This window comes from Orcinus orca, chromosome 9 (genome assembly GCF_937001465.1).
Source record: "Orcinus orca chromosome 9, mOrcOrc1.1, whole genome shotgun sequence".
Taxonomy (NCBI): domain Eukaryota; kingdom Metazoa; phylum Chordata; class Mammalia; order Artiodactyla; family Delphinidae; genus Orcinus; species Orcinus orca.
The window spans coordinates 21,954,817-21,976,511 of NC_064567.1; the positions used below are offsets into that span (position 1 = coordinate 21,954,817).

The window sequence follows — 21,695 nt, forward strand, 5'->3', positions numbered from 1 at the left end:
TTACCTTGTGCTTAGTGTGGGATATGTGTTGCTGCAGGATTTTCTCTCACAGTCTTGTCTCGCCTTCAGCAATAGGCTGCTGTTGCTTGCTGCTTGTTGCTAGACTGTGGTGGAGGCAGGTGGTGGTTATTGATTCTCCTGGTACAATCTCAGTCTCAGATAAGGTCTGTGCATCTGGGCCTGGGGAGTGGGACCTTCTTAATGTTCCTACCCTCCTTCCCTTACTTCCTCCATGGTAGCCAAACTCTGCCTTGTATCTTTGGTGGGGCTTGGCAGGAGAGAGATACCTGTTTCTCTCCCTCTGCTTTATATTGGTGTAGGTTCTTGGACCCAAGAGGGTCCCATGATTTCTCCCCCCCTTCCCCCGCTCTGCCCCAGGAGCAAACATCTTTTGCTTCTACCCTTCCTCCTGAAGCAACAGATGTCCGCTGGGCTCCAGGGAGTGAGAAATGGTTTCCTGCCCTCCCCATATGCAGACAGATTTTGCTTCCACCCCTCCCCTGGTGACTCTGGGGGCAGGAGGGTCTACAGCCCCTCCCCTGGTGGCTTAAAGCTTTTTTGCTTTAATAAAGTAGGGCCAGATGATACGGTGGTGGTTTGTGCCTAACCCCAGCAGCAGCCAGTCACCTCTACAAACCTATACCACCAAGGGAGGCTCTCTCTGGTCTCCTGTCCTGCCCCCAATCTTTCTCTGGAGCACCCATTAGACACCCACAGAAAAGACCTTGCAAGTGAACATAAACTCCCCTTGTGTCTGGGACTCAGTGCTAGTCAGGGTTCTCCAGAGAAACAGAACCAGTATAAATACATATAGATACAAATGTATATCTATATCTATCTGTCTATACATCTAAGAGAGAGAAAGATTTATTTTAAGGAATTGGCTGTCACAATTATGGAGGCTGGCAAGTCCAAAATCTGCAGGGTAAGCTGGCAGGCTAGAGCCCCAGAGAAGAGCTGATGTTATAACTCTGGTCTAAAGGCTGTCTGCTGGCAGAATTCCCTCTTCCTCGGGGGACCTCAGTCTTTTTCTCTTAAGATCTTCAACTGATTGGATAAGGCCCACCCACATGATGGAGAGCAATCTGCTTTATTCAAAGCCTACTGATTTAAATGTTACTCTCATTAAAAAACAAAACAAAACAGGGACTTCCCTGGCAGTCCAGTGGTTAAGACTCCATACTTCCACTGCAGGGGGTGCAGGTTCGATCCCTGGTCTGGGAACTAAGATCCCATAAGCCGCACAATGCGGCCAAAAAAACAAAACAAAACAAAACCTTTTCAGAAACATCCAGAATAGTGTTTGACCAAATATCTGGATACCGTGCCTAGTGAAGTTGACACATAAAATTAACCAACACAGGCTCCCAGTTATTCTAAACTGATCTGCTAGCCGAAACTCAGCATTTAGGAATTAGTGAAAATTGTAGCTGATTTCTTCTTACCCACTTCTATGGCAGTCACCTTTTCTTCAGTGATCTGCTAAACATGAAACAGTTTGCACATCTCTTCTCTCGGCAGCAGAGCTTGTCATTTCTTGGAATTTGGTTATTTGGTTGCCTTGTGATCTCAGCTCTCTGAAGGATTCAAGAAAACATGATTCTGTAGATTATTCATTTTTTCTTATTGTTAGGATGTGAGTGATGTCCTTTGCTGCTTTCTACATCCTAAATGGAAGCAGAACTTCCACTAATGTTTGTTTTTACCATGGGTATGATCTTGATTATTTAAAAACTGTGAAGGAATTATATTTGCAGAGTGTAGTACAGGGGTTGCAAATTACTGGCCTGTAGATTTCACATGAAAACCCAGGTTTCTAGATTATTTTGATAAATGTGACCATATGACACACTTGAACCACTTTTACTGGCCTTTTTATGGGGCACAAGCTCTCCAACTGACCATTGTGCACAGAGTGACACAGGTACCTCCCAACACTGATTCCTCCTCTGTCCCCTTGGGGTGGACCATCTCGGGACCTACGCTGGCTCCTCAGAGTTCCTCGGAGCTACTTCTGTGGCAAAGCATTGTTCTATGCAAATCCCAAGCCAGAAGCAGAACACAGCATATGACAACCAAATGCCCTAGGCTCACCAGTGGTAAAGAAGCTTTTAGATCTCCCTGGGAAGAGACATTATACATCCTTTCTACCACAGGTAAGAGTCTTACGTGGCTCACAGAAGTGGCTGCAGAACTGTACATGTGGGAATGCCAATCCCATCAGGTATGCAACCAGCATGCCAATTTCTTTGTTTCACCAGCAAGCAGTGTAGCCTGTAATGGTCCCAAAGGTATCCTGGGAGGTAGGTATTACTCCCCTGGGAGGGGCTGCAAGTATGGTTGAGGTCTTTGGGCCCAGGCCAAGTACTTCAACCCTGTCCTAAGCTGGAGGAGGGCAAGGGTCAGCCCTCCATTCAGAGGCTAACGTGCTCCTTCCCTGGCACATTCCACCGCTAGGTAGAACAACATCAAATTGTTATCAGAGCTGCAGAGAATTATCACTGCATGGGGCCTGTGGATCTGTGGGTTCACTGCCTCAGGAGCAGTTCCATTTCTGGGGTCTCAGGGAAGAGACCCAGGAATGGATTGGCTTGGGCAGAATTATTTCCTTAAACATCTAGAAGTGCATGTCATTTAGGGAATCAAGGTAAATGAAGCCGAGGAAGAGAGCCAAGGCCCAAATCCCAGAAGCAATGTCATGAGACAGGTCTGAGGGGAGGGTGCTGGGCTCTGAGCAGGAAACCAGGCTGAGAGCTGAGGGTGAGGGGATGAAGAGCTAATTGGTGTGAGACTGAAGGAGAGGATGGATTCAGCATGAAGTGGGGAAGGCAGGGTCCAGAGGGTTTTAGCTCAGAGAGGGCCAGTCTGCTTAATACCCAAATACCCATCTAATTGCTGGGGAAGGGAGGCTGGGGGGAGGGGACTGACCAAGCACAGGGGCACCTAAGACACTAACTAGCCCTAAGCCAGCCACACTTACCTATCTGGGACTCCCACTGACTCTGTAGGGACTAAAAGATTTTTAGAACCACACAGGGTTAAAAAGAAGACAGCCAACAAATGGAAGTTCACAAGAGCACTCCTAACTTCATGAAAAATAAGATTAATCAGTGAAAGTAGGAACTTTTAAAGAAAAGAATTAGAACTTCTTCTCTTACAAACAAAGCTTGAACCTCTTAGCAATCAGAACTCTGATTGCAAGGACCTTACTCAAGTGCCTGGAGAGTCTTTTACTGTCAAGAATGGGAGAGCTATAGCACTTCAGAGGGCAGAATTACACAGAATTCAGCTTGGCTCTAAATTGGCCCAGACAAAGACCAGAGACAATTTTCAGGCTGAAGTCAGAATCAGGTTTTTTGTTTCTTAGGGGGAGAATTTTTTTTTTAAAGATATAAAATTAATTCATAGTCCCTGAAGCAAATTTGCAAAATGTACAAAGTGTAAAGAATAAAACAAATATCTCCATTCCATAATCCAGAGACGGTTTACATTTTAAATATTTTTTTTGTCGATTTTTTTTGTGTGTGTGTGGATACCTATGTTTTTCTCCACACAAATCAGGATTCTATTAAATAAAAAATTCTTTCCAGCTCTTCCCTTTACTCCATCAGGAACAGTTGGTTCTCCATTACCTTAATTATTCCTTGAAACATATTTTTTAATGGTTCCATAAAATTACTCATTATGGATATGCCATCATTTATTTTAATCATTTTTAAACTAATGATCAATCAGTTTCAGTTTTTCATCATTTTAAATAAGATTCCAATAAATACCTGTGTGTGTAATCTTTGTGCATCTCCCTGATTATTTCCTCAGGAAGAATCCTCAGCATATTAAAATTTGAGGGTCCACTCTTGCATTACTTTTCACTTCTTTTCACACTAACAACGTATGCTTGTTTCATGAATCATTAGCCAACACTTAGCATTATCATTAAAAAAGAGAGAAAACAAAAAACCTTTTTCTGTTCATTAGTTGAAAAATGGGATCTAGTTGTTTCATTTTGTGTTTCTTTCCTTATTAGTCAGACATTTCTTCATACGTTTATCACATGCTTTTCTTCTATGAATTATCATTTTGCACCACTTACGCACTTTTCATATTGGCGATAAGAACCTTGCTTTAATTTTGATGCAGCTTTGCTATAGCAGGACCCAAAAGGAATCCTGAAGAGAAACTCATGATGTTGAAAGCCTTTTGACTTATAGATTTAAGCTTTCCAAGGATTCCACTGAGGCAAAATATGAAGGAAATGGGAGGCTCTTCTAGTCTCTCAAGGTGTGGCCCTTGGATCCTATGCATCAGAATCAAGGGTGGCAGCTGGGGAAGATGCATTTAAATTACAGATTCCTAAATTCCCACCCCAGATACAAAGAGTCAGCATCTTTGACAACTGGACCCAAGAAGCCACATTTCTATAATATCTCTGATTACTTTATATGCAACCCAAATTTGACAATCACAATGACTACTGAGGCAAAGAAACCTGATATTCCCATAGGCTCTGGAACAAAAGGGAGCCAACCATAGAGAGAAGTGAGTCCAAACATTGATAAATGGAAGTTGAGCTTCCAGCTCGTTGGGCTGTTGGGTCTTGTACTTTCTGTTCTTTTGATTTCTTGACCTCCATTGTACTTTAACTTGATTAATGCATTATCACTCATCTATTCAGTCCCCGAGTTAGAAAAATTATAACCATCCTTGGCGTCTTCCTATTCCTTGCACTCCTTATCTCTTCTCATATATATAACAAATGTTCATTTTACCTCCAAATGTCTTTAAATCTCTTTACCTGTTTCTCACCACCCCTTAGTTTCGTCCCTATTATCTCCCTCTCTGCTTTCCTTTCTCCTGTTTATTCTACCCATAATCTGTATCATCACCCCACCCCGACTCTGCACCAGGTGAGCATACATTCTAAGTTGTAATGTGTCTAGAAGCCCTGGTTGCTATGCAAAACCTTCTAAATATCCCCCCCACACCCCACCCCTTCTAATTTTCTGCAGTCTCTAAACTCTTCCTTATCCTAGTGGAGGGGAGAGGAACTGGGAATTTCAGAGAGTTGAAGGATTGGAGAACACAGGGTTAAAACAAAAATCAGGAGGCGTGAACTTGCCAAGAGACAGCTGTGATCCTTGAGGTCAAGCGGCTCTGAGTGACAACACGATTCAAGATTTGACCTGAAGGGTGGGTTTCTGAGGAGTCTGAGAGGACAAGGGCATGTCAGGCCATGTTGTTGAATGGGTCATCTGCACAGACCCTGAAGCAGCTCAGATGTATGCTATTATTCACAAGCAGAGAGCCAGCCACTATGAACAGCTCAGGGTAACCTTTCTCCATTCCTGGAAAAACAACTTAGAGCAAAGGGCAAAGGGTTACTGTATTGTTCCCCCCATGTAAAAGGAAATAATAATTTTGATGGATTTGGCGGGACATTTTGGAGCCAAGTCAAACTGTGTGTGTGATTGTTTTGTAAAGGTGCTAGGACTTAATTTTCAAATCTGGAATAAGAACAGGTGGTGGGTGATGGCAGGAGTCACAATGGTTTCCATGACAACGGGACTGGGTCTTAGTCATCCTCTCATCCTCCACAAAACCTACTGCAGCTTTTCTCATAAGGTGCTTATTAAATATTTGTTAAATGAATGATGAATCACAGAATGATGTGTGTGCTTTGCAATTAAGGCTGCCGTTCTGTTGCTAGCTAAAAGCTTTTAAAACAATAATTACTGTATTTCCACATGATATTTTGCATAATTTGCATATTAACTTAACCCGAAAATAATAAACTACAGATTCTCATCCCTGCTGAACAACCATGTCCCATATCTATCCCCTGTTGTGTAAGAGTATCCAGATGTTTGGCTAAAACGGCCTTAAAGGGGGATGGCCCTGCGCGGTATTTGTGCTTCCACATTAGCTAGAAACACTTGTTTTTTTCCACACTTTCGAGCCCCTCCCCCCTCGAGCTCTCCGCAGCCGCCCACGCGCAGTCGGCAACCTGCCCCTCCCCCCTCGCGCCCCTCTACCCGCGCTGAAGCTGGCGTCCGCGGGCCCAGCGGAGAGCCCAAAGGACCTCGGCAGCCGGTGTCCCGCGTTGCCCTTGGCAACCAGAGTGGCGTCTAACTCTCCCTTGACCCCGCAATAAGAGAGTAAACAGGGCATCCATTGGCTGGCAGGAGAAGGCAGGCCAATCGGAGAAGAGGTTGTAGAGAGGCGGCTGAGCTGGATTGTGGGAGTAGGAAGCTAGGGTTAGAGGTTACCGGTGAGGCTAGAACCCCGAGCGTGGTCGGTTGGAGCAAATATGTCTGTCCGGAGGCACATTGGGAATCCTGAGGTGAGGGCCAGGTCCAGATCGGAGAATCGGAGGGGGCGGGCGTACCGGAAAAGGCTCCACGTGGGCAGGGAATACGTGGACTTCCGCCCTCCAGAAGGCGGGAAGCCGCGGCGTGAGGAGGGGTCTGGAGGGGGGAGGGAGGGGGAGGAGCGGGCCTGGGGGACTCCGAGCCCGGGCAGCCTGGCCACCATCCCGCACAGGCTTACTGTATTTGTCGCTCAAAGGAGCGAAGTGCATGAAGACACAAGTCCCTTCCCTCAAAGGGCTTACAGTCTAGGAGTGGCAGTTACAAAATACAAGTAACATCTGGATGAAGCCCAAAACGCTAAAGGAACAGAATCAAAGGAGCCATCATTTCTGATTATTGGGGTACAGAAAGAGGAGGAATAAGCAGACCAAGCCATTTGGAAAGGACGCAAAATATGACATTAGTTTTACCCTCTGCTTGATTAAGACGTTTTACTTTTTTGTCTGTTTCACCTCCAGTGCCCTGCTGCATATGTGGTCATTTCATCTCAACAAATGTTTACTGGATTCCTAAGGTGCAGGGAGTGCTAGAAATACAAAAAGATAAGACAAGGCCTTTTAGTCCTTTAACAAGTTCAGTCTAGTGAGGAAGACTTATAAACGAAATTTGAGTTCAATGTGGTTGGGAAACAGGATGTTAGGGGGGCACAGAAGAAAGCTAGGACTCAACCGAGGGAGTGAGAGAAGGGTCCTGGAGATGGTCTGAAATCCCAAGTTACTAACCAGGTGAAGAAGCATCCCAGGTAGAGAGAACATCTTGAGCCAAGTTTAGGAGCTGAGAACCATGAAAGTGGACAGTTCCTTGTAGAGAGGCAGGAGTCAAGTCTGGAAGGGCCTTCTGTACCTTGCCAGCATTCTTGGCCTTTACAGTGAACAGGAGTTGCAGCGTGTCTCATCTCAGGATGGATGCCTGTGAGCTTTGCTGAGAAAGTTGTGAGGTTGAGTTTAGGCTCTGTAGGGGAGTGCCATGATGGATTATAATGTCTACCGTGGATGTCGGGGAGGTATGTGTGGAGAGTAGTGGTTTGACCACTGTGTATTTATTTTGCCTGCTGGTCAGAATTTGAGAAGCATTGGAGTTTTAAGTAGCCGAGTTGCATGGTCAGATGTGCATTTTAGGCAGTGGTTGTAGCCACATTGTGGAGAATGGATTGAGGAGTCCAGAACTGGGGATAGGGAGATTGGTTAGGTGGTTATTATGATATGGACCTAAAGTAAGGCCATGGAACTAGGGACAGAGAGAAATACTTAGGGGATAAAATCATCATGACTTAATAATGAGCTTTGAGAAATGAGAGTGTGATGGATGACTTAGGTTTCCAGCTTGGGCTACTCATTGGTGCTGATGCCATTAATGAGATCAGAAATATGGGAGAAAAAAGAGGAATAGTCTTAGGAGTGTAGGGGTAGAAGAGCTGGGTTGCCCTGTGCGGTTGTCCATTTGTGCTCTGGATAAAGATGTTCAGCTCACTCTCTTGTTTTCATGGGGCACAATTACTGGTAGTTTCTTGAGAAAGAGTGCATAAGAAATAAATATTTTAAATTTATGTCTATGACATTAGGCATGTCTAAAAATGTTATTATTCTACCTTCATATTTATTTCCCTGAGAGTTTGGTTAAGTATAGAATTCTTGGTTGGAAATCATCAGCATATTGAAAACATTGCATTGTGGTCTTCTACTGTTCAGTTTTTGTTGTGGAGAAGTTCAAAGCCATTGTGTTCCATTGTATGTGACTTGATTGTTCCTTTCTGGAAGCTTGTAGAATTTTCTGTGTCACCAGTGTTACGATGTTTCACAAAAAATTCCTTGTTATGTGTCTATTTTCACTTATCTTTGTGGGCGCCAGAAACTCATGTCCTTTCTATTCCGCAAAATTTTAAAAAATCGTTTGTTGTTGACTTTCTTCCTCAATTTTCTCTATCCTCTCTTTCTTGAATTCATTATTCTGATGTTGCTTCTATATGACTGGTTCCCTAATTTTCTTAAATTTTATCTCCTGTTTTCCAGATCTTTGTCTTTTTGTTCTCTTTGAGAGATTTAACTCTATCTTCCAATCCCTCTATTGAGTTTTTAATTTCTGCCATCACGTTTTTAATTCTTAAGAACTGTGTTTTGGACTCTGACATCCTTTTAAAAAACCTTTATTTTGGAATAAATATAAATTTACAGGGAGTTGCAAAAATAGTACAAAGTGGCCCCATGTACCCTTCACCCAGTGACTATATTTTATGTAAATATAGTACAATATAAAAACCAGGAATCTGACATTTGTACAATGTGTGTATAGTTTGAGGCTATTTTATCACATGTGTAGATTTGATATAATCAAGATTTGCAAGTGTGTCAATTTACAATCAAGATAGAGAACTATTCCTTCACCACAAATATCTCCCTCAGGCTACCCCCTACTAGTCACATCCACTTTCCTCCCCCTCACCATCCTAACCCGTGGCAACCATTAATGTGTCCTCTTATTTCTGTAATTTTGTCATTTTGAAAACGTTACATAAATGGAATCGTACAGTATGTGACCTTCTGAGACTGGCTTTTTTCACTCCAATAATGTCCTTAAGATGCATCCAAGTTGTTGCCTGTAGCAATAGTTCATTCCTTTTTATTGCTGATTAGTATTCTGTGGTATGGATGTATAACAGTTTGTTTAACCATTCAACTATTGTAGGATATTTTGGGTGTTTTCTGTTTGGGGCATTACAAATAGAGATTTGAACTTTGGGGTACAGTTCTTTGTATGGACATTAATTTTCATTTCTCTGGGATAGATGCCCAGGAGTACAGTTGCTGTGTTGTATGGTAAGCTTATATTTATTTTTAAAGAAACTGTCAAACCATTTTCCAGAGTGGCTATACCATTTTACATTCCCAGCACCAGTGTATGAGAGATCCAGTGTTTGCACATTCTTGGCAACATTTAGTACTGTAAATAATTTTTATTTTAGTTGTTTTAATAGGTGTGTAGTGACATCTCATCATGGTCTTAATTTGCATTTTCCTAGTTGATACTGAGGTTGAACATCTTACATTTTCCCAACAGCATTTGCTCACTTTGTGTCTCTGTGTCACATTTTGGTAATTACCACAATATTTAAAACTGTTCAATTATTATTATATTTGATATGATGATCAGTGATCTTTGATGTTACTACTACGACTTGCTGAAAGCTCAGATGATGGTTAGCATATTTTAGTAAGAAAGTATTTTTTAATTAAGATACATATATATTTTTTAGACATAATGCTATTGCACACAATAGACTACAGTTTAGTATAAACATAACTTTTATATGCACTGGGAAACCAAAAGATTTGTGTGACTCAGTTTATCACAAAAATCACTTTATTGGGGTGGTCTGGAACAGAACCCATGATATCTCTGAGATATGCCTGTATAAGTTTTTGTGTGGATATGTTCTCTAATGATAATTTTTTAAAATATGTTTTCTCCCTACATAGTCTCAGTTTCCTCCATATTGCTATTTTTCTTTTTGTTTTGTTGGTGATATTTTTATTAGTCAGCTTTGGACTGCCATTACAAAATACCACAGAATGGGTGACTTAAACTACAGAAATTCATTTCTCATAGTTTTGGAAGCTTGGAAGTCCAAGATCAAGGTGCTGGCTGATTTGGTTTCTGGTGAAAACTCTCTCCTGGCTTGTGGATGGCCACTTTCACGCTATGTGTTTGGATGACCTCTTCTTTCAGTGTGCACTTGAGGGAAGAGAATGAGCTCTTTGGTGTCTATTTTTGTAGGGACACTAATCCTATGGGATTTTGGCCACACCCTTATGACATCATTTAACCTTAATTACCTCCCAAAGAGGTGCAGTCACATTGAGAGTTAGAGCTTCAACATACAAATTTGGAGGGGACATAATTCAGTCCATACATAAAATTGTTAATCTGTGTTTTTGAGTAGGAGACTTAAAAAGGTGATTGAGACCTCTGTATATTTGGGAGGAGTTTGCTGATGTGAGCTTAATTACCAGAAGATCTCAGTGGGCCATGATTTGGGGACTCCCTTTCCCAAATCTGTATCTTCAGCTCTTTCCTCTCAGGCTGGTCATTTTCTCCAGAGAACTCCCCTCTCCTGAGAGTAAAGGCCTAGTTGAATTCCTGGAAGAATTAAGGTTAGGGGCTAAATTTCAACATTAGTATGCATCATTCACCTACTACCCCTATTTTCAGTAATGATATCCTTTCCCTGTATCTGGAGACACCCCCCAGTCCAGAAACCCTTTCCAGGGAATAAATATGTAGATACCTGCTATGGTGGGGGAAGGGCAATCACCTAGTGGCACAGAGGGAGAAGGTTTTGGAGATCCAGTAGCTTCTCATTCAGCCTTCAAGCAGTCTTGCTTATTTCAGTCACTCCTTTTACTCCCACTTCTGGAGGTGCCTGGGGCTGCCAATTCCTGGGCCTTTCAAGAATTTTTCTTGGCTTTCCCTTCGATTTTCTTGAGTCCATCAAGTCATTTTCACTTGTTGATGTGCCTTCTAGACTTCAGAAATCACTTGTTATCACTTCTCCCACTCTTACTCTCTTTTTTTTTGGACTTTGTGTCTGTAAAATAGTATCCTTTTAATGAGGTTTTACTGAGGTTTTGGAAGGAAGTGAAATTAGATGCATTTGTTCAATATGCTGTCTTCACCCAGTAGGCCATGACCTGTAATTATTTTATTTGCTTGTTTATTTTTGGCATACTTACAGGAAGATAAGATAGGACCTTGTCTGTACTGCGCCACTGCCTAGCACACAATAATTGTTCCTTAAATATTTGTTAAATGAGTAAATGAATATATCTGAGCTGGGAGAAGTCAAGGCTAGAGTTCACTATTTGGAAATTAGAAGCATGTAAATGGAATTAAACCTAAATGGCCGACAGAGAACCTGTAGATCAAGAAGATGGAATCCTGGGGAACACAGTGTTTAAGTGGCTGATAGAAGAATCATCCGTGTGTGATTGGAGCATTAGAGAGAGCTGTTACTGAAGCCAAGTGAAAGCTGAAGGTGGGACTATATAACAGTGTACAGAAAGGTCAGGTAAGTTAGAGACTGAAAAGCAGCCATTATATTTAGCAGTTAGGGGATCTCTGACATTGGCTAGCTCCTACGGGAGCCACAGTAGAATGATGGGGACAGTAGCCACACTGCACTGGATGGAGGAGTAAGTTGCAGTTACTCAGTGTAGTTTTTGTTTTTCTGTTTTCTCCCAAGGAGCTTAGCTAGAGGGACCTCCCTGGCAGTCCAGTGGTTAAGACTCCACGCTCCCACTGCAGGGGGCATGGGTTCGATCCCTGGTGGGGGAACTAAGATCCCATTTGTCGTGCGGCACGGCCAAAAAAAAAAAAAAAACCAACGAGCTTAGCTAGGAAGTAAAAAGGGTGGGTTGGCGTTCCAATTATATATTGGTTTCTTATGAGTCTCCCCCATATTTAGTGGCTTAAAACAACAATAGTCATTTATTTATTATCGCTTACAGTTCTGGAGGTTGACTAGGCTCAGCTAGGCAATTACTTGGGCTCTCTCATGTGGTTTTGCAGACAGAAACTGGGTCTAGAGTTTCTAGGAAGATATAGTCTGTTGGCTGGGAACTCAGCTGGTGCTGTCAGCCGTATCACCTACAAATGGCCTTTTCCATGTGACTTGGCCTTCCTTGTAGCTTGAGCTGGGTTCCAAGAACAAGTGTCCCAAAAGAACCAGGTGGAAGCCGTATTGTCTTTTATGATCTAGACTCAGAAGTCGTATGGCATCACTTCCATCAGTCACAGGCCCGTCCAGATTCAAGGGGAGGGAACATAGGCCCCCACCCCTCATTGGGAGGAGTGTCAACATCACAGTGTGAGTGGTTGGGAAGTTCTGTTGTGGCCATCTTGAAAACTACAGTCAGCCCCAGGTGGTAGCTGCTGGCAGAGTAGGGGCTGCTGCACACGCAAACATGGGTCAAGGTTGGTGTTTGAGATCGGTAGGATTGGTCCAGATTAAAACTCCTATAAACAAAAATCTCTTTTAAAGTTGACACCTAGTCCCTTTATTTTATTGACGTCCTCTTTATACAAATGAGAGAAGTAGAGAAATTTTGAACAAAATATATAATGGAATTTTTTTTAGTCCTTAAATGTAAATCTTACTACATACATTACAATTTCAATGTGAACAGCCTTGTGAGTTCCATTTTAAAAGAAGTGGGAAGTCAGAAAAGCTCATTCATTTTTGAATGACTTGTGATTCAGACAATCTCCCTCATTTTTTAAGTGATTTTCCTTCAGAAAAATCCCACTGTTGACTTCTCATTCTTCTCCCTTTTCTACAACATCCATGTATTCACAAAGCCGGGTCTCACTTTGCATATATTAGTAATCTACCAAAATACTCCTTTGACTGTGTGGCTCATATCTCAGTGTTTTTGATATCTTCCATTGTCTTCAGGGCCTAGTCCAGACCCTCAGCCTAAATTCAGGGATCTCCACCTGGTGCCTACGTATCCATGTCCAACCTTACAGCACAGGATTCCATATACCCACCGTTCTTAAACGTTTTGGGGTTAGAGACCCCTTTGAAAATTTGGTGAAAGTCAAGGACCCTTTCCCTAGAAAAATGTACATATACTCAAAGTTTTACATATAGTTTCATGGGACTCATGGACCTCCTAAAGCCCATCAGTGGACCCCGTATTCAGAACCCCTGCCTGAATGAGGCTGCACAGTAAAGTGTTTAAGAGTTCAAGCTCTAGAGCCAGACCGCCCAGTTTAATTCCAGGTTCTACCACTCTTACCAGCTAACCTCAGGAAGTCACTCCACCTCTCTATGCCTGCTTCCTAATATATAGAATGAGGATAATACTAGTATATACCTTATTGGTGGTTGTGAGGATTAAATGAGATAATGGAGAAAAATGCTTAGCTGAGTGCCTGACAACATAGTTAAGTGCTCATAAATGTTAGCAGCAATTACCTTTATTGTTGTTGTTGTATCTTCTCCAGCAAATAGAACAATTTGCCATTCTTTAAACATGCTTTTAAAGTGGGCTTGCTATTATAATTTCCTCCACTTAGAATACTTTTTCCATCCCTTTTCCCCATCTTTTTTTTTTTTTTTTTTTTTTTTTGTGCGGTACGCGGGCCTCTCACTGTTGTGGCCTCTCCTGTTGTGGAGCACAGGCTCCCAATGCACAGGCTCAGCGGCCATGGCTCATGGGCCCAGCCACTCCGCGGCATGTGGGATCTTCCCGGACCAGGGCACGAACCCGTGTCCCCTGCATCAGCAGGTGGACTCTCAACCACTGCGCCACCAGGGAAGCCCGCTTTTCCCCATCTTTTTATCCACAGAAGCTCAACCCTTAAAACAGCTCCAGTGCCACTTCTTCCATGCAGTCTCCCTTATCACCCGCAGTGTGAGAGCTATCTTTTTGTTTCAGGTTCCTCGAGCCCTCGATGTCTGTGCTGTCCACGGGGCACTAGCACGCACACTGCGTGTTGCTCAGCTCTCAGAACCATTTCCATCCATTTGGTGTACTTATTGTTCTCACACTGGTGCAAGGCCTTGTAGCAGGTACAGAGGTAGAGCCTCTGTCCCAAGTGCAGGCAGTGAGGAGTGTTAATGGTACAAAGTGCTGTGACAATCCAGGCAGGGAAGAGATTTCTATCTGACTGGGCCCCCCAGAGGAGGAATCTTCCCGGAAGATGTGTTTGTGCTGGGTCTTAAAAGCCAACCAGAGGTTAAGGAGCAGGGATGGGGTGGGTAAACAGAGAGGGCATTATCTTTTGACCCTCCCTAGAGATGTAAGCCCCCAAAGGGCTTCTGTCGTTTTTGGTTGCTTTCAAAGAGCCTGTATGAGTACCACAAACATCAACTTTCTTAGCTTTCTCCCTTCTCTTGTTGAACTTCATTATGACCACCTATCTTATTACATTATCTTAAATATACGTCCAAAGCTGCACCTTCCACCTGGGCTCTGGGCCTCATCCTTTCCCGCTCCCTTGTTTTCATACCTGCTTGCTTCATTTTCAACCTCTTATCCAGCCCATTAGCTTATAAACATCCTCAAATCTCTCCTTTCTTCAAACAACAAAAACTATTCCTTAGCAACTCTGAAGGGGGAAAAAAAGACCATCTGGCTACTATCCTCCCTTCTCATAACACTCAACCTGCTGTTTTTGCTTCTGCTCCTGTCAATTTACTGTAACTGCATCCAGCAGGGTCATCAGCAGTGTCCTGGTGTGTTCAATCCAAATTCACTTTTCTGTTTTCTCTTCCCTGACCTGCATTCTTGTTCGCTTGTTCATATTTGACCTCTTGTTCTCTGACTTGACAGCATTGATCACTGTTGACCATTTTCTTCTTCCTGAAACTCTTCTTTAATTCTCATGACCCACTTTCTTCTGGCCTCTTGCAAGTTTCACCCACAGTTTTTTTCTCCACCTGAAGGTAAATGTTGGTTTGTTTTTTTTTCTCAGCCTATACACTCTCCAGTGGTGATTGTGTACATTCCCATGGCTTCCCCCAAATCTTGTTTTTTCTAGTCCAGAAATCTCTCCTGATCTTCAGACCCCCCAGATAGCCAGCTTACCACTTCCGTTTTGGATAACCCACAGATACCTTATATTCAAAATGCCCCAAACAGAACACATCGTGTTTTTCAATATATGCTTCCTCCGTAGTCCCTTTTTTGGGTAATGGTATCACTGTCCTTCCCCTGTTCCACTAGTCAGTTTTAAAGATTTTATATCTTAAAGACTTCTTAAAACTGTCTCCCTCTCCTCATCTCTACTGCTGCTTTCTTAGGACCACAGATCCTCCGAGCACAACCTCTTACCTGATCTTTGCGCCTCCATTCTTGACTATGATCCTATTAGTTCTCCAGAGTGCTGCCAGAGTGATCTTTCTAAAATGGAAATAGAATCCCATCCCTTCTCCCTAACCTTCTTCAGTGACTCCCATCATCTACACCAGGGTTCCTCAGCTTCAGCACTATTGACATTTGGGGTCAGCTAATTCTTTTTCAGGGTTGGGGGTCTTCCTGACATTGTAGAATGTTTAGCAGCATCCCTGGCCTCTACTTACTTGATGGTAGCACACCCACCACCCAGTTCTGACAACCTAAAATGTCTCCAGACATTGACAGGTGACCCCATGAGTTGGGGGAGCAAAATTGCCTCTGTTTGATCTACAGGATAAAATCTAGGTTTCTTAGCATGGATACAAGGCCCTTTGTGTTCTTCCCCTGCCTGCCTCTTCAGCCTCATTTGACCCCATATTGCCCGCTATCCTCCAGGTCTATCAGTTACCAGGAACCCTGTAGCTCCCACCCACCACTCCTTTAACTTGACTAACTTTCTCAGCCCTTGGATTTCAGCTCAGAAGTCACCCCTCAGGAAATAGTTCCTGACTCTTTTAGTCTGGATTAGGTGCCAATCTTACATGCTCCTGTTGCACCCCCTGCTTCCCTCTGCTTGTTCATCATGCAGTGTGACGTCTGTTCACTTGTCTCTCTTCCGAGCATCAGCGAGAGCTGGATGGGAAGGATTGTGTTTTGTTACCTCTGTGTCCTTAGCACGGTGGCTTACTCCTAGTAGGCATCCAGTAAATGTCGACTGAATGAATTGTTGGTGCTCAATAAGGCTTTGTTGAATGAATGAATAGTCCTCCTTGAAACAGCTGCTTTTCTCAGCTCTTTCACTTTCCACCATTCCATCCTGTTTATGTAATTGAAAAAAAGCTAGTTGGTCAGTAGGTCAAGAAACAGTCACCCCCAAAGCAAGGATTTTAAGGAAAAAAGTCTGGCAGTTCCATAAACTCTGTGGTGCACTGCGTAGAGTGGAACACAAATAGTTTTACGTTATGGTTGGTACCAGAAAGTCAGGAACAAGAATTTGGACCAAAATGGGAAAATGGGAAAGAAACACTACATTTTTGTACTGTAGCATATGGATTTCTCATTAGTCTATGTAAGGGAAAACCGGGGGTGGGAAGGGCTCAGCGACTGCAGCTGTCCACACTCTATCCCCCCATCATTCTGCTGCCACCACACCTGGTCCCCAGAGACACCCTCACTTCTTAGCTATGTTGGCTGAGGTATGGACAAATCCCCTTGGTTCAGCAGAGACTAGCCTGGAATCTTTCAAAGGAGCTTTGCTAGGAAACTAGTGGGAAAAACAAAACAAAAGTAAAAACAGGAAACAGCATATAGAAATTATAAAAATACAGAGAGGAGTTATAAAAATACAAAGGAAGGAAGGAAAATGACAGAGAAAAAAGAAAATCCCTTAGCTTAAGATAACTAAGTTCCAGTTTTAGCTTTCCTAAATTTACCAGGCACATGTTTTCCCCTGGGTTTTTTGTTTCTGTTTTGTTTTGCCACAATATTGCCTCCCTCTGAAGAACTCATCCTACAGTCCTCCTTTTCAGTCTTTGAGTATTTTCCTTTTCTCACTTAAGAATCTTCTCTTTCTTCATCTAAGAGGGAGTTGGAATTGGCATTGGTCACTTTCTCTTACCGATGGCGGGTTACTGATCAGAAGGAGAAAGGAGCTTTCCAGCCTTTCTCTGAGGATAAAGTAGCTCAGGGGTTCTACTTCTGAGGACCAATGCTAAGCGTCCATGACAAAGGTTTTACTTGCCTGGGGTGAAATGAAAAACACAGACAATATCAATGAGTTTTTTAGTAGCACTAAAGGACTGACCTTTTTATTCTGGGTTTTTGTTTTTCTTTCTTACTTTTTAAGTATTAAAGTAGCAGACGGTAGTTGTGAGGTTTTGCTTTGTTTTTGATGTCCTTGTCAAAATTAAATGTTGATAATTCTCTGTAGGTACCCCGGTTTTTAAAAATTCTTCCTGGTCTCTGAAGTCCAGAACTCTGACCAATAGATATTCTGTAAGACATTGAAGTGTACCCTATTTTTTTTTTTTTATGCTTTGTGGGTCATTTGAAAAGATATTTTAATATGTAAATTTATTTTTCAATCCTCCAACAGGACGTGCTGTAGTTAACTATGTTTTCAAGGGCAAGTGACACAGGTTATAAAGTTTGATGTTCTGTTCTAAGGAACTATGTAGTTGCTGTAATATAATCCTCATTCTAGATATTCATTTATTGGTTGAATATCAATAAATGTGCCCACCATGTGCTAGGTACTGGGTGAAAACAAGTTTGAGTAAGTTATTGTCCCTGCCTTCAAGGAAATTCTAGACTAGGGAAGAAGGTCGAGGTGTGAACAATAGTACAAGGTGTCAGTACTCTAGGAACCAGAGAGAAAGTACCTAATTCCACCTTGGACAGCTTTATAGAGGAAGTGAAGTGTTACCCATGGACAAGTTGAGGAAAGGCATTCTAGGCAGACATTTGCTATGACTGGAACCTGAGTGAGTGTGGCAAATTTCGGGAACATTTGGGCAGCTTCAACTTGGGAACATGTGGGAGAGTGGCAGAAGATGAAGTGAAGCTGGAAGGGTATTGCCCAGTTTTAATTTCCTTTTCCACAGCTACCAGTTACTGAACATATACTTTTCATACTTGTAGTCCAGAAAAAAGCCTGAGCAATAAAACTGTATTTTGTAATGTTTTTATTCATTAGCCTTCCCTCACTTAATGCCTTTTGAAAATGCCACTGAAATTTAATATGGGTAAATGCCTGGTACTTGGATTCAGAGTTTACTCCCAGAGCGTAGGACAGGGGAGACCTGACATAGCATTTTGCTGACCATAAACTTTCCTTGAGCCCATGATACGCCCCAGCTGCCCCGAGAGCAGATGCCGTCGTGGTGACTTCTGTGGAGCGTCAGACTCAAGGCAAGCAGCGGGTCCTGGCCTGGCAACATCTGGGCACTGTGCTCAGGTCTGCGTGCCACTTTTTAGGGCATGTGTGGATAAAATCTAGAGGGTATCTGAGAAGATGGCCTACAAACCATCATATAAAGAGTAAAATTAAAAAGAACAAGAGAGCTGCCTTTAGTTATTTTAATGGATTGCTTGAGGCAGGATGGAATGGCTTATTCTGGGTTGTACCAGTGGACTGGATGGAAATTAGATCAATTTTGACTCAGTGTTGGAAATAATTTTTAAGAGCTTTTTTTCCTAATTACATAGTGCTATGAGATTATTTTGACAAAATATGGAAATGTTTTGACAGAAACATGATAACCATCTTCACCTGTGGAGATACTGTAGTGTGAAGTGTCCTATTTGAAGGAACGGTTGGCCCTCTAGAGCTCCTTCCATCTTTAAATTCAATGAAATTTTAGCATTTGTTCTAATTTTTAAAGTATCTTATCTCTTTCCCAACTTTGCCACCCTTACCCTTACATTAACCCAATTATTTGTGAATTTTATTATTTTTTAGTATCTGACCAAGAGGATACCACAAAACCCAAGGTATCAGCATGTCAAGTCAAGACTAGACACTGGTAAGTAAAGACTAGAAAATAAAAACTTAAAAAAAATCTAATAGCCGATTATTGACAAAAAACAGCGTGTCATGCCTGGTATGAATCACAGCTAAAAGTTTCTTACTGTCTGGGCTGATGTTTTTCTGAGCTCAGGACTTATCTTTGAAAGCTGTTTTTCAGATTATCATTAAAAATCTCCATTCACATAATTGAGCTTACTATAAATTGAGAAACTGATAAAAACAGTATTTAATAAGTTCCAGGACTGAGGCTAATAAATATCAGGACGTCAGCCTCTATCTTGGAACACCTTAAGTATCTTCCTTAAAACTGGGATCAATAGATTATACTTGTGCATGTTTGTTCAATTCCATATTTGCACAGTGCAACTACATGCAAATTTATGGGCTACAGGACATGTAAAGATGAGTGTGAATTGTGATTTTTGTAATCAAAGAGCTTAGATTCAAGTGGAGTCAGACAGACTTGAATGAGTAACTAAAATACCAGGCAAAATTAAATTAGTGCTGCAATTCAGGTAAAATGAAATTTAAGAGTGCATTACTGCTTATTTCCATGCTGTTGACATTTTTCACTGTGATGATGAAAACCACTCCCCAGATCCCTGGTGGATTTTCAGTCTTGTGAGATTTTGGTTGGTTGTTTAGTTTTTTTCAACATCTTAAAGTCTGCTGTGGAAAATCCATCCTATTAAGATGGTTTTGCTAGTGGATAGGGGTACCACATGCCTTTAGCAATACTGAATTTTCTACCAGTAACCTCAAGACAATAGAGAAAATAAACTGGGGTGTTGACTTTGTTTAAATCTCATTCATTTTGTCTTTCTCTTTCTCCAGTCTCCTTCAAAATTACTGTCTTCTGTTATGCATGTTTCCCCAAATAAAATAGACTTAAATTAAATGTTTTAAATGAACCACATTTGCAGATACTATTTCTTGGGACCTTTCTTTCAAACATTTTTGTGCTGTACAGATATTTATCCTTGCAAATATCCTGTTTGATGGCAGGTAAAAAATATTATCTCTGTCTTTGAGGAGGAGGAAATTTTAGTCCAGAGATTATGTGATTTACCTGAAGTTCAGTAAAGGAGATAGAACTAGGATTTGTGTGCAGGATGAGGAAGTCGATGTTGGAGACCTGGTGTGACGTCCTGGGTACTCTCACTTCGGCCACACTGTCCCAGTGCTTCCTCCAGCCTCATTTCTTCTATCACAAATGTCTTCAGCTCCTGCCTCTCTGTCTATCTCCCTTTATTTGCAATTGTGACCCACCTTTCTGGAATAAGTTATTCTGAGAGGGAAGTACTTTGATTAAAAATACCATATTTTCTCTGAGCAGTACGGACAACGTTTTAAAGACTGCTTAATGCATTTCTTTTGGAACCTTCTTAAAATTAAAATTTGTAAGAGCTGAAGTCTTTTTCAGGTAAATAGATTTGTCTATAGCTTCATTTTTTTTTTCTCCTGGAAGTTGAATTTTGTGAATGAAAACTGATTTCTTTCCCTTCAATTCCTCAGTTCATAACCAAAGTTTGACTCAATAATGGTGGTACCTGAAATTAATTTCAATTTTTTGGAAATTGGGATATTTCTATCTGCTTTTTATAATACAAAATAATTGCCTATCTCCTTTTATATTTTGAGGTTTTTAATCTAGTATTTTTTCTAATTAAACTTTTTATTTTGAGGTAATTGTAGATTCACATGGAATTGTAAGAAATAAAACAGAGATTCCTTGTACCCTTTACTCAGTTTCCTGTAGTAACATCTTGCAAAACTGACCTGCGCTATCCCAACCATGATATTGACATTGATAAATACAGTCTGGCTACAGAACATTTCCATGACCACAAGGATCCCTCATATCCACTTTCCACCCTCACCTGTGCCTTAACCCGTGGCTACCACTAATCTGTTCTCCATTTCTATAGTTTTGTCTTTCACAAATGCTATATAAATGGAATCATACAATATATAAGTTTTGGGATTGGATTTTTCCGTCAGCAAATTCTCTGGAGATTCTTCCAGGTTGTTGCACGTATTAGTAGTTCATTCCTTTTTATTCCTGAGTAGTATTCCATGGTGCATTCCATACATGCACCACAGTTTAACCATTTTCCTATTGAAGGACATTTGAATTGTTTCCCCTTTTTGATTATCACAAGTAAAGGTGCTATAAACATTTGTGTACAGATTTTTGTGTGAAAATAAGTCTTCATTTCTCTGGGATTAGTGCCCAGAAGTGCAATTTCTAGATTGTATGGCAGTTGCATTTGTAGTTTTTTAAGAAGCTGCCAAACTGTTTTCCAGAGTGGCTGGACCATTTTACATTCCCACCAGCAGTGTATGAGTGATCCAGTTTCTCCACATCCTCACCAGCATTTGGTGGTGTTGCCATTTTTAATTTTAGCCATTCCGATAGGTGTGTAGTAGCATATTATTGCCCTTGTGATTTGCATTTCCCTAATGACTTATGACGTTGAATATCTCTTCCTGTGCTTATTTGCCATTTGTGTATCTGTATACCTTCTTCAGTGAAATGTCTGTTCATGTTTTTTGCCTGTGTTCCAATTGGATTGTTCGCTTTTTAATTGTTGAATTTTGAGTGTTCTTTACATATCCTACCTACTAGTCCTTTGTTGGATACATGGTTTGCAAATAGTTTCTGCCAGTCTGTAGCCTGTCTTTTCATCCTCCTAACAGGGTCTTTCAAGGAGCAGAAGTTTTCAATTTGGGTGAAGTCCAGTATATCAGTGTTTCCTTTTATGGATCATGCTTTTGTTGTCAAGTCTAAGAACTCTTTGCCTAGCCTAGGTATCAAAGATTTTCTATATGCTTTTTTCTAAAAGTTTTATATTTTAGGTTTTACATTTAAGTCCATGATACATTTCTGTATAAGATGTG

At 41.6% G+C, this 21,695-nt stretch overlaps 1 protein-coding gene across 9 annotated transcripts in view; it reads left to right on the forward strand.

The window, feature by feature from the left end:
• The first annotated feature begins 6,220 nt into the window (after positions 1-6,220).
• CEP41 (centrosomal protein 41) overlaps positions 6,221-21,695 on the forward strand; it is a 46,995-nt gene continuing 31,520 nt past the window's right edge. For 2 of the 9 annotated variants that reach the window (XM_033432453.2, XM_004272194.3), the window contains exons 1-2: positions 6,221-6,340; positions 18,726-18,789. In XM_033432453.2, coding sequence (XP_033288344.1) covers positions 6,308-6,340; positions 18,726-18,789 — 97 coding nt within the window. In that variant the 5' untranslated portion in view covers positions 6,221-6,307. Of the gene's footprint in view, positions 6,341-10,267; positions 11,431-18,725; positions 18,790-21,695 lie in introns of those variants that run through there. The other 7 variants (XM_049714507.1, XM_033432458.2, XM_033432450.2 and 4 more) reach the window with 6 other exon arrangements.